The 13,919-nt window shown below is 40.6% G+C and overlaps 1 protein-coding gene across 7 annotated transcripts in view; it reads left to right on the top strand.

Moving 5' to 3' along the window:
- LOC139370614 (equilibrative nucleoside transporter 1-like) overlaps positions 1-13,919 on the top strand; it is a 44,516-nt gene that overhangs the window by 13,196 nt on the left and 17,401 nt on the right. For all 7 annotated transcript variants that reach the window (XR_011627152.1, XM_071110206.1, XM_071110211.1 and 4 more), the window contains 7 exons: positions 1,841-1,917; positions 2,357-2,438; positions 2,847-3,025; positions 3,954-4,093; positions 12,975-13,109; positions 13,209-13,306; positions 13,748-13,826. Coding sequence is in view for 6 of the 7 variants with exons in the window: in XM_071110206.1 (XP_070966307.1) it covers positions 1,892-1,917; positions 2,357-2,438; positions 2,847-3,025; positions 3,954-4,093; positions 12,975-13,109; positions 13,209-13,306; positions 13,748-13,826 (739 nt within the window). In the remaining variant the exon portion in view is untranslated. The remainder of the gene's footprint in view (positions 1-1,840; positions 1,918-2,356; positions 2,439-2,846; positions 3,026-3,953; positions 4,094-12,974; positions 13,110-13,208; positions 13,307-13,747; positions 13,827-13,919) is intronic.

Here is a 13,919-nt window from a genome sequence, read left to right as displayed (position 1 = left end):
ATAAATACTGGAGGCTGAGACAGGAAGGGTCAGGAGACACTGTACGCCTAACTCCTAGGTCCTGCTTAACATCACACAGCTTTCTCTCAACTCAATCCTGCCAGCAACGTCATTCCATTCTGTTGCGTCAGACATGACTACTCCTACTGACTTGAGATAGTTGTATATGTTTGATTTGGAGCTACGGTCTGTGTAAATACAACTGCGCCAGGAAAATGTATGTAGAATTATGCAACATTGATGCCTTGCACGTCATGGTACAGTGTACTGTGTGCTGTAGACCAACAATGCATTTTGATTTTAGTGCACAGTTCATGTGTTTTTAAGAGAGAGTTTTCCTGATTTTGCACAGTGTAGACAAGGCTGTACGTAGGCTATTGGTTGACCAAATGGTAGTGGGCTCTATACTCATTTGCTTACCGTGTAATGTTTAGAGGCTTGGAGGGTAGGGTTATTGCATTTATTCACCTAAACTATTTGTTTAGATTTTTACATCTGCACCCTGTCTGACTGATCATTATAGCCTAGCCTACTACATGCACAGTACTTTTGTGCAACACATAATTGTCTTGATACATGTGTAGCGTGGCATATGTGAGTCCTCTACTGCTGACGCTCAAGCCCCTTAAGTGCAGGGAGTAGAGCACTTGCTGAGTTGCATTTGCTAACCAGAGGAACACAAGACCTAGGCTAAATTTGAGAAAAGGAGACGTTTTTTAAAGAAAAAAGGTCTGTGAATGTGCATGCCTGGGTGAGGGAGGGACAGAGAGAGGGAGGGAGGGACAGAGAGAGAGAAGGGGGACAGAAAGAGAGAGGGAGGGACAGAGAGAGAGTGATAGAGAGAAACAGTGAGGTGTGGTTCTCATTGATTTCACCCCAGAGACACAGGGCAATGAAAAAGGTGAAGTAAGGAAGTTATTGATAACTTTAAATTGCATATTGTTAGAATGATTAATCTAATCAGACCATCCATTTTGACCAGTATTGTCCTAAGACTGAGCACAGTAGGCTACCTTGTGAGATGTCATAGCCTACAGATCCCAATAGAAAATGTAATGAGTACCGTACAGTTATTAAGCAGATAGAGAAAAATAATGTAGCTTATTCATTTTAAGTTGTTATTCTTTTGATACATCACAGCTCTCTTCCCCGTAGTGTGGGGAATATGGAAAAGCGTGTCGGGAGGCTGTGGGGCAGAGTGGACATTAAGATAGCGCCAGTTAGTCACTATAAGCTTCTGAAACGCACACATAGTTGTGCTGGGAGGAGTGAGGGCTTCCCTGATTTTGGGAGGAGTCAACATCTGAGTTCTTAGAATGTCCATTAGCCTACCTCTCAACTTTAAAAAATAAGAAGATCTTGACAACTGTCTGGAAATGGGTAGTTGATGATACTGAGTGTTGCTGTAAGTTTTTGATCTCTCATTATCACATTGCATGATGCTCTCTCTGTCTAATGCCTCGATGTTTGGTAATATTAAGAATATCAATCTTACACTGTACAGGAGCAAAACAAACTGTAGCCTAGGCTATTAGTCAGTATGTTACTGAATAGCATGCAAAGAGTCAGCAGATCTTCATTTCAGTCATTAAATTGAAGTTTCAGCACTGTGGAAATGTAGTCTAACCCTAGTTTTCAGATCTCATAGCCCCATATTCATTCAAATATGATTTTTTTATTCCACTAACCCAGTTTAAGTTCCTAAAACCCTCTTTGCATTTTTTCTCTAATGTAGTTGATAAAATAAAATGCAATAATATGAGTTTGTTTTCTTGTATTCCTCGACATGACTAAAGGGAAAAAACATGAAATGTTTTTCAATCCAACCCATTTTTTTCAGGTTTGGTGCTGAAGTGTGGAAAAGGGTGATAGTAATCACTGAAGATAAATAATGACCGTCCACGAGCCAAAAGACAAGTGAGTAGCAGCCTCCTTTATGTGTTCAGTGTGTATGGTGACATCTTCACATTTTGACAATGCGCCCTCAGATACAGTATCAAGTTTCTGTGACACACTTGGTTACTTCTTTGCACCAAATGGTAATGTAACCGCTATGTTAGCCTTTGGATTGGAAGTGTGTTATGAGTTCCCCTAAAGGAGTTAACTCTTCAGGGACTGTGGTTAGCGGGCTCACCTTGAGGTCAGTCAGATGTCCAGGGTTCCCCCAGAGGTTGCACATAGTCCTGCAGAAATGACTAGAATTTGCTTAATTGAATCCCCCACATTTTGTATCATAACAGTCAAGTAATTACCATTGTACATTTATAATTTCTGTGGGCCTACATAATATGGTATATTTTGTCAAATTACAAATAACGTCTGTAACCCTAGTTTCCTCTACTCTGTCATCCAACAGAAACAATGGCGTGTGGCTGATCTTTTTCATGCTGGGCTTAGGAACGCTCCTGCCATGGAACTTCTTTATGACAGCCACCATGGTAGAGCACACAATATTTTTTGTATCATCTACCTTAAGATTGTGAATAATTAAAGAATATATTTCAACGATACAATGCCAGAGCTTTTAGTGAAATGTCTGTATCAATGTCTAAATATGTCTCAAGTCTTACTTTTCAAATCTTCTTGATAGCCAATGATTATTAACAGAAGTACTGATAACCCCTAATCTACTCATTATAATAATTAATGTTGGTTTTAAATTAAATAGCATTTTATAGCATGCTCAATGTGCTTCACATAATTGTATATTTTATATATTATTGTATTTCTTCCACTAAAGATGTATAGCACCCACAAGGGTGATGCATGGCAGACATGTTGTGCCAGAACTATCACCACACATCAGCAATTAACAAAAATTAAGTGGCTGTCCTCTGTCTGTACAGTATTTTAGCAGCCGTCTCAGAGACCCCTCCCAAATGGGCACCAACCTGTCAGGCAATGGGACCGGGGCAGAAGGGAACAACCGTAGCCTTTTGGAGGCCAAGTTCAATAACGTAATGACACTTTGTGCCATGGTGCCTTTACTGGCCTTCACCTGTCTCAACTCAGTCCTGCATCAAAGGTTTGTCCACCACCCCAACCACATCTTTCCTAATGCATTAAAGCACTACTCCAAAAGTTTAATCTTGAAGATGCACTACAGCTATCTTTGAACTTTTTCTGTTGAAAAACAATATACCAAGTATAAATGCAGTCATGTACACACACAAGGGCGAGATGGGTCCCGTTATGTCTGGCGAAAACCAAACACTGCATTCCACAGTAAGAACCTCATACCAACAGTCAAGCATGGTGGTGGGAGTGTGATGGTGTGGGTATGCTTTGCTGCCTTAGTACCTGGACGACTTGCCTTAATAGAAGGAACCATGAATTCTGCTCTGTATCAGAGAATTCTTCAGGAGAATGTCAGGCCATCCGTCTGTCAGCTGAAGCTGAAGCGAATTTTCGGTCATGCAGCAAGACAATTATCCAAAACACACAATCAAGTCTATGTGAAAATGACTAAAAAGCAACAAATGTGAGGTTTTGGCACACTCATTGGCTAGAATGGTCCCACCTGATCTCTCCTCCTCCCACCTGCCTTCCATCTTTGAGGACATGTATTTCCATTGTTAGAGCAGTCACTAGAAGTATCTTGCAAATATAATAGACAATCTTTGACTGGAGTAGGACTTTAATCTTTTGCTGGACATCTAATATGATAATGTGTGCATGTATTGAGCAGGCATGTTTAGATTTCCTTTGGGGTTCAACTTAGACAATTGTATCCTTTTTACACTATCTTTCCGACCCAAGCTGCACTGTACTAGAGCAGATATATTATTTTCACATTGTCCTTTCTAGGACGGTTCCAGCAACTACAGTGGCAACTACAGCATTTCAGCTTGGCCCTGATGTGTACACTGTGAAAAGTGTACTAGGCAGGAGAAACACTTGTAATAAGCATAAGATTGACCTCAGATATTTCACTTCAACTCTCTAACTCACAGGATTCCTCAGAAGTTTCGGATCATGGGCAGCCTGGCAGTGATTTTGGTGGTGTTTCTTCTGACATCCATTTTGGTTAAAATAGAGATGGCACCCCTCCCCTTTTTCACGTTGACCATGATCAAGATTGTCATCATAAACTGTGAGTTTTTCCGACCTTTCTACTGTCCCTTTTTTGCCTCCTTCCTCCCTCTTTTTAACATGTCAAATCTTCCCCCTTCAATCATCTTAATTGTCCTGAAAGTAGAACTAGTCCTCAGCACCCTCAATGTAGTATGTCTTTATTTAAGATTTTACATTTTGTTCATTAGCAGACGCTCTTATCAAGGGTGACTTACAGTCAGTGCATTCAACGAAGGTAGATAGAACAACCACATATCACAGGCATTGCAAAGAATAACATTCCTCACTAAAGCATCTATCAGTAAAATCAGTGCTAGTAAGATAAGACAAGTGTTAGTGCAAGAATGACAAGTAAGGTATTTGTTTTAGGGGGGAATTCACAACGCAGAAGGTTGGTGGCACCTTAATTGGGGAACATGGGCTCGTGGTAATGGCTGGAGTGGAATAGGTGGGATTTGTCTTGGAATATTCTAATCAAGTGAGAGAGACTTCACTGTCACTTCTTCAAACAATCATCTTTATTCAATATCGATTAATTATTGCAATAGTGAGCCTGGTCGACCCCACACCCTTGAGTGTTGTACCGAGTAACCTAACCTTTACACAAATACAGAATACTATTTTTAGCTGACACTAAAAATGCTTAATCATGATTGGATCCACACATCCCATGCAGATTGGGGCATCATAAGCCACTCTGGGTTCATCCTGTCGTTATCTGCACGTGGGTTGTTGTCTTAACCTCACCCTGATTTAGTTTCCCAGATGCAAGGATGATTTTAAGACAATGAGGGATTGTTCTACTCCTTAGCTATCTCTAGTAAAACACATTATTGTCTATGTAATGCAGTCTTTAACTAATTTGTCAGCTCAAGCCATCTCTGGTGACCATACGGCCAGATTAGAGGAGTGATGACCATAAAAACACAGACAGTAGTAGAACAGAAAAATCTTACTATTATAAATCAGGTAAATACATAATTCTTCCCTCACAGATGTCATCAAACACATGTGTTTGATGCCATTCCATTTACTCCGTTCCAGCCATTATTATAAGCCATCCTCCCCTCAGCAGCCTCCACTGATTCACAACTAGCAGGATAACTATAACTGAGTTTAGCTTTATTTCAGTATACAGTATATGGCAGCTAAAAGCTGAATTGCGTGTACAGGAAATTCAAGAAAAATAAATCAGGCTAATCATGAAAATAAAGAGGTCTGAAGAGATCATGGACCAGAGAGTTGTTTGGATGTATGAGCGAAGGAAGCATCGATGGTCTGAGTGGAGGGAGCATCTCAATCACAGCTGGTCGAAGTCAGAGACAGACAGGTCAGTAGCTTCAGCTGCGCACCTTGTCATGCTCCTTTGTAGACATTTAGCAGGCTATTTTCTGTCGATTAAAGTTTGGCCATGTCACTTGATTACTACCTTTTGTATCTACCTTTCTAATTACTTTTTGAGTTTGGGATTTACAAATGTGTGCTTTTTATGGCAAATCTGCTCTGTGAGAATATCTAAGGGGCTTTTATACAAGCATAATGCAGGGTTAATAATAATAATAATAATCATTGGATAACAGATCGGCTCTCAGAACTCATTAAGAGCCGGCTTCTGTCTTCAATATGCATTTAAATGCTTTATTATCCAAATGTTTAAAGTGCGGTTTGAGGTTTGAGGTCATGAGGCGGACAGTCAAAAAATGTTTTATTAAAGACTATCAGAAAGAATGTTGGTACTAATTTATTTTGATCCAAAGCCATGAATGAGTGAGTAACTCATCTGTATGTACAGTAGGTGCAGAGGCTATAGTATATGACTGCCCCAATATTTAGCAGACATCACTTGCTGCTTATATTCTGTCAACACATATATCTTAAGAATCTTCTTAGGGATAGGAGTCCCGCTAGCTAGCAATTCAAATAAATAATCATAAATATTATGGATTTTAAAAATTGATGTACATATAAGTGTCCTATATCAACTGAAAGCTTAAATTATTGTTAATCTAACTGCACTGTCCGATTTACAGTAGCAATTACAGCGAAAACATGCCATGTGATTGCTTGAGGATGGCGCCCCACATCAAAATATTTTTCCATCGGCACAGGTGTGATACAATCACAAATAACGATTAAATATCGACTTACTATTTGAAAATCTTCCTCTGATTTATCATCCAAAGGGTCCTAGCTATAACATGTAGTGTCGTTTTTGTTAGATAAAATCTTTCTTTATATCCCAAAAAGTCTGTTTAGTTGGCGCCATCGATTTGAGTAATCCACTCGTTCAACTTGCAGAGAAAGGAATCCGAAAATCTACCACTAACCTAACTAAGTCAAAATATGTTTCTATTTACTCCTCAGATACTTTAAAATGTAATCAAACTATAATATTTATTTTGGAAAGAAGTATGTTCAATAGGAAAACGATTTTAGCAGGTGCGTAATGTCTTCATGGCACGCACAACCTGCGGAAGCCATAGGAATTGCATCCAGGGAGCTAATTTGCAATATGACCTTCCTCTTGCAATTCGAAGAGGATGGTCTCTCTTAAAAAAATAATTTCGGTTGGTGCTCCTTTGCATTTTCTCCTACCATATCTATTGTGTTATATTCTCCTACATTATTTTAAAATTTCTACAAACTTCAAAGTGTTTTCGTTCCAATCTTACCACTTATATGCATATCCTGGCTTCAGGGCCTGAGCTGCAGTTTACTTTGGGCATGTCATTCAGATAGGAAGTGGAGAAAAAAAGGGTCTAGCCCTAAGAAAAATATCAATAATATATTAGGGAATCAAATATGGTGTAGCAGTGGGATGTTTTGATTGTCTTGTCCCATCCCTTGTATATATCGTTTCTGTCTTCGTATATATTTTTAATCTCATTTTTCCATCTACGGACTGAACATACTCTCCTGCAACCCACCTCGCCCAATGCGGTATGAATCTGCTATTTTTTATACTTTAGAACTGTAACCCCCTTCAAGTTAGCCAGCTACTAGCTAGTTGTCAGTTAGCCAACATCGTTAACTGAGACATCTGCCAGATTTCGCCCGGTCAACTCCCAGCCTGCACAGCCAGCCTGCACAGCACAATATCAACCCAGAACATATCGGACTGCATTTCTCCACTATATCTCCAGATTCTCCTGGCTAATGTCTCTGTCCCGAAGCAAGCACCAGTTAGCCTGGAGCTAGCCTCGAATCTAGGCCCATCTCCCGGCTAGCCGAATAGATCTATCAAGCAATTCCTGGGCTTCAATTACTTTGCCCATCCATCACGACTGGTCTGCCGATGTAACCGTTTGAGGGGTTTCAACAAGCTCCCCTGTTGCGACGTCCCCCTGAGGCCCATCTGCTAGCCTGCTGCTAACCCCGGCCTGCTAGCTGTCTGAATCTCCGTGCCTCCAGCTCGCCTAGCTAATCACTGGACCCTATGATTACTCGGTTACACATGCCTCTCCCTAATGTAAATATGGCTTGTCTAATGCTGTTTTGGTTAGTCATTTTGTCTTATTTCACTGTAGAGCCTCCAACCCTGATCAGTATGCCTTAGCTAGCCATGTTCTTCCACCCCCCACACATGCATAGACCACACCTGGCTTAAATGGTGCTTCTAGAGACAAAACCTCTCTCATCGTCACTCAATGCCTAGGCTTACCTCCACTGTACTCACATCTTACCATACACTTGTCTGTACTTTATGCCTTGAATCTATCCTTCCGTGCCCAGAAACCTGCCCCCTTTACTATCTGCGCCGAACGCATTAGAAGACCAGTTCTTTTAGCCTTTAGCCGTACTCTTAATCTACTCCTCCTCTGTTCCTCTGGTGATGTAGATGTTAACCCAGGCCCTGCAGCCCCCAGCATCAGAGCTATTCCCCAAGCGCTCTCATTTGTTGACTTCTGTAACAGTAAAAGCATTGGTTTCATGCATGTTAACATCAGAAGCCTCCTGCCTAAGATTGTTTTATTCACTGCTTAAGCACACTCCACCAATCCAGATGTCCTAGCCATGTCTGAATCCTGGCTTAGAAAGGCCACCAAAAATCCTAACATTTCCATCCCTAACTATAACATTTTCCAACAAGATAGAACTGCCAAAGGGGGCAGAGTTGCAATCTACTGCAGAGATAGCCTGCAGAGCTCTGTTTTACTATCCAGGTCTGTGCCCAAACAATTCGAGCTTCTTCTGTTAAAAATCCACCTTTCCAGAAACAAGTCTCTCACCGTTGCCGCTTGTTATAGACCCCATTCAGCCCCCAGATGTGCCCTGGACACCGTATGTGAATTGATTGCCTCCCATATATCTTCAGAGTTCGTACTGTTAGGTGACCTAAACTGGGATATGCTTAACACCCCAGCCATTTTACAATCTAAGCTAGAATCCCTCAATCTCACAAAAATTATCATGGAACCTACCAGGTAAAACCCAGAATCCGTAACCATGGGCACCCTCTTAGATACACTTGAATTCGGAAGTTTACATACACTAGGTTGAAGTCATTAAAACTAATTTTTCAACCACTCCACAAATGTCTTGTTAACAAATTATACTTTTGGCAAGTCAGTTAGGACATCTACTTTGTACATGACACAAGTAATATTTCCAACAATTGTTTACATACAGATTATTTCACTTATTTCACTGTATCACAATTCCAGTGGTTCAGAAGATTACATACACTAACTTGACTGTGCCTTTAAACAGCTTGGAAAATTCCAGAAAATGATGTCATGACTTTATAAGCTTTTAATTGACATAATGTGAGTCAATTGGAGGTGTAGCTGTGGATGTATTCCGAGGCCTACCTGCAAACTCAGTGCCTCTTTGCTTGATATCATTGGAATATCAAAAGAAATCTGCCAAGACCTCAGAAAAAAAATTGTAGACCTCCACAATTCTGGTTCATCCTTGGGAGCATTTTCCAAATGCCTGAAGGTACCACGTTTATCTGTACAAACAGTAGTACGCAAGTGTAAACACCATGGGACCACGCAGACGTCATACCGCTCAGAAAGGAGACACGCTCTGTCTCCTAGAGATTATTTTGTTGTGAAAAGTGCAAATCAATCCCAGAACAACAGCAAAGGACCTTGTGAAGATGCTGGAGGAAACATGTACAAAAGTAGCTATATCCACAGTAAAATGAGTCCTATATCGACATAACCGGAAAGGCCTGTCAGCAAGGAAGAAGCCACTGCTCCAAAACCACCATAAAAAAGCCAGTCTACGGTTTGCAACTGCACATGGGGACAAAAATCGTACTTTTTGAAGAAATGTCCTGTGGTCTGATGAAACAAAAGCAGAACTGTTTGGCCGTAATGACCATCATTATGTTTGGAGGAAAAAAGGGGAGACTTGCAAGCTGAAGAATACCATCCCAACCGTGAAGCACGGGGGTGGCAGCATCATGTTGTGGGGGTGCTTTGCTGCAGGAGGACTGGTGGACAAATAGATAGCATCACGAGAGAGGAAAAGTAGGTGGATATATTGAAGCAACATCTCAAGACATCAGTCAGGAAGTTATAGCTTGGTCGCAAATGGGTCTGCCAAATGGACAATGACCCCAAACATACTTCCAAAGTTGTGGCAAAATGGCTAAAGGACAACAAAGGCAAGGTATTGGAGTGGCCATCACAAAGCCTTGACCTCAATCCCATAGAAAATTTGTGGGCAGAACTGAAAAAGCGTGTGAGAGCAAGGAGGCCTACAAACCTGACTCAGTTACACCAGCTCTGTGTCACGTTCTGACCTTTCTTTCCTTTGTTGTGTATTTATTTAGTATGGTCAGGGCGTGAGTTGGGTGGGCAGTCTATGTTTGTTTTTCTATGATTTGGGTATTTCTATGTTTCGGCCTAGTATGGTTCTCAATCAGAGGCAGGTGTCATTAGTTGTCTCTGATTGAGAATCATACTTAGGTAGCCTGGGTTGCACTGTTTGTTTGTGGGTGATTGTCTATGTTAGTTGCGTGTGTCAACACAGTCCTTATGATAGCTTCACGGTCTTTATTTGTTTATTGTTTTGTATCCAGTGTTCAGTTCTTTCTTTAATTAAACATTCAACATGAACACATAACACGCCGCATTTTGGTCCTCTGATCCTTCTCGCCTCTCCTCTTCAGATGAAGAGGAGGAAGACCGTGACACTCTGTTAGGAGGAATGGGCCAAAATTCACCCAATTTATTCTGGGAAGCTTGTGGAAGGCTACCAGAAACACTTGACCCAAGTTAAACAATTTAAAGGTAATGCTACCAAATAGTAATTGAGTGTATGTAAACTTCTGACCCACTGGGAATGTGATGAAAGAAATTAAATCTGAAAGTAATAATTATCTCTAGTATTATTCTGACATTTCACATTCTTAAAATAAAGTGGTGATCCTAACTGACCTAAGATAGGGAATTTTTACTAGGATTAAATGTCAGGAATTGTGAAATACTGAGATTTAATGTATTTGACTAAGGTGTATGTAAACTTCCGACTTCACTACCGTCACTACCGATACACTACCGTTCAAAAGTTTTAAAACACCTACTCATTCAAGGGTGTTTCTTTATTTTTACTATTTTCTACATTGTAGAACAATAATGAAGTCATCAAAACTATGAAATAACACATACAGAATTATGTAGTAAACAAAAAAGTGCCTTGATGATAGCTTTGCACACACTTGGCATTCTCTCAACCAGCTTCATGACATGCATTTCAATTAACAGGTGTGCTTTCTTAAAAATTAATTTGTGGAATTTCTTTCCTCCTTAATGCATTAGAGCCAATCAGTTGTGTTGTGACAAGGTAAGCAGGTATACAGAAGATAGCCCTATTTGGTAAAAGACCATATTATGGCAAGAACAGTTAAAATAAGCAAAGAGAAATTACAGTCCATCATTAATTTAAGACATGAAGATCAATCAATACGGAAAATTTCAAGAACTTTGAAAGTTACTTCAAGTGCAGTCGCAAATTAAATCTAATGTTATTGGTCACTTATACATGGTTAGCAGATGTTAATGCGACTGTAGCGACATTCTTGTGCTTCTAGTTCTGACAGTGCAGTAATATCTAACAAGTAATCTAACAAATAACCTAAAACTCACAATGTAAGGGGATAAGAATATTTACATATAATTATATGGATGCGCGATGGCCGTGTGGCATTGGCAAGATGCAATAGATGGTATAAAATGCAGTATGAGATGAGATGAGTAATGTAGGATATGTCAACATTATTAAAGTGCCATAATTTAAAGTGATACCTTTAATAAATCCATTTAATGTGGCCAGTGATTTGAGTCTGTATGTTGGCAGCAGCCTCTCTATGTTAGTGATGGCTGTTTAACAGTCTGATGGCCTTGAGATAGAATCTGTTTTTCAGTCTACTGACCTCACCTTCTGGATGATAGTGGGGTGAACAGGCTGTGGCTCGGGTGGTTGTTGTCCTTGATGATCTTTTTGGCCTACCTGTGACATCGGGTGCTGTAGGTGTCCTGGATGGCAGGTAGTTTGCCCCCGGTGATGTGTTGTGCAGACTGCACTACCGTCTGGAGAGCCTTGCGGTTGAGGGCGGTGCAGTTGCCGTACCAGGCTGTGATACAGTCTGAAAGGATGGTCTCGAATGTGAGGGTTTTAGGTGACAAGCCAAATTTCTTCAGCCTCCTGAGGCAAGTCAGTTAAGAACAAATTCTTATTTACAATGACGGACTACCAGGGAACAGTGGGTTAACTGCCTTGTTCATGCGCAGAACAACAGATTTTTACCTTGTCAGCTCGGGGATTCGATCTAGCAACCTTTCAGTTACTGGCCCAATGCTCTAACCACTAGGCTACCTGCCGCCCCAATACATAGGTATTAATCTTGTCCAGATGGGATAGGGCAATGCGATGGCGATTGCATCGTCTGTGGATCTATTGGGGCGGTAAGCAAATTGGAGTGGGTCTAGGGTATCAGGTGGTGATATGATCCTTGACTAGTCTCTCAAAGCACTTCATGTGAGTGCTACGGGGCGATAGTCATTTCGTTCAGTTACCTTAGCTTTCTTGCGAACAGGAACAATGGAGACCGCAGACTGGGTTAGGGATTGATTGAATATGTCAGTAAACACACCATCCAGCTGGTCTGTGCATGCTCTGGGGATGCGGCTAGGAATGCAAGGGTTAACACGTTTAAATGTTTTACTCATGTTGGTCCTCAGTCTTTGGTAGCGGGCTGTGTCGGTGGCACTGGTTTGTCCTATAGGCCACATATGCCTCATGTTTGAGCAGTTGCATTGCGACTCTACTTTGTCTCTATACTGTCGCTTTGCTTGTTTGATTGCCTTGCGGAGTGAATAACACTGTTTGTATTCGGTCATGTTTCCAGTTGCCTTGCCATGATTAAATGTGGTGGTTCGCGCTTTCAGTTATTTACCATCATTTCTATAAGGCACAACATAATCTGAAACACAACCAAGAAAAACTGCAAATGCATCCAACAAGTTTGTAGAGTCACAAGTTTGATGTAGTCATTGTGTGCTAGGAATATGGAAACCAAATACAAAAATGTTGACTACTTTAATACACTATAAGTGAATTTGTTCAAATACTTATGACAAATACTTCCATTTCTAAATGGCAAAACAGATGTGTATGATAATACCCTCAAATTAAAGGTGACACACATTCTGTACTGTTGCCTCATGAAAAATTTGATCTCAAATCCAAAATACTAGAGAACAGAACCAAATTAAAAGATTTTGCTTCACCGTCCAAATAAATATGTAGAGTAGTGTACGAGCAGTAAATGGGGCAGATTGGGATCACTTAATGAGTAGTCATTAATTCATCAAGCGATAATTCCTTGCTGTATGACTGGACTCTGGTCAGAATTATGACTGTGTTTTTTTTTACAACCTCTTCAGCCTTTGGAGCTATCCTGCAGGGCAGTCTGTTTGGCATGGCAGGCCAGCTGCCTACCAAATACACCACACCCATCATGAGTGGGCAAGGCCTGGCGGGAACTTTTGCTGCCTTCTCCATGATCTGTGCTATCTCAAGTAAGTCTGAGAGGTGATACAGGGGTGGGGGGCAACAGTGGCATTCCAAAGTCAACTCTCTCTCTCCCTCTCTCACTCTCTCTCTCTCTCCTTCCTCAGGTGGCTCGGAGATAAATGACGCTGCTTTTGGATACTTCATCACAGCCTGTGTAGTGATCTTATTGGCCATAATATCCTATGTGGTCCTCCCTAAACTGGTAATAACTCAACTCTGGAATTGATGTTATTACATCAATTTGGCTGAAAAAGTGCTGAGTAGAGTTTACTCAATGATAATAAGTAATGCAAATAATGCTTTCGGGCAATTTACCGTAATAGTTACCAAACTTTGCAACTGCACAGTGTTTACTGTAAATTAATTTCTGTAGAATGCTCTGTATAAATTGTTAAAAGTAGTCCTTGTGCATAGAGTTGTATGGTTTATTATACTTTGAAATCAATGGGTTTTTGTTGGTATACATTTTAAGGTGAAAAATGGTTACCCTTTCACATCATTTCATTCACTACTTATTGATTTTCCAGTGTTGTTAAAGGAACCAAAATGCGTAATACCTCCATTTGATCCATTCCAGTTGATCTCCTCCGTTTAACTACCATCCCCACTGTGAGATAATTTGTCGTTCTGAACCTTACTTTAGGAGTTCTACCAATATTACAAGAACCAAAGTGGAAACAGAATTAGTGATGAGGAGAACAAGCTGGATCTACTCAAGAAAGGTAAAACGACAGCCATTTCTGTTTCTTAGATTTGTGAAAATATTAAATGTAGAAATAAGACAAAGACTCGAAATTGAGCTCGGGTGCATCCTG

This window comes from Oncorhynchus clarkii, chromosome 17, assembly GCF_045791955.1.
Source record: "Oncorhynchus clarkii lewisi isolate Uvic-CL-2024 chromosome 17, UVic_Ocla_1.0, whole genome shotgun sequence".
NCBI classification, from domain to species: domain Eukaryota; kingdom Metazoa; phylum Chordata; class Actinopteri; order Salmoniformes; family Salmonidae; genus Oncorhynchus; species Oncorhynchus clarkii.
The sequence above is the reverse complement of the archived record's forward strand: the minus strand, read 5'-3'. Positions and strand labels throughout refer to the sequence as shown.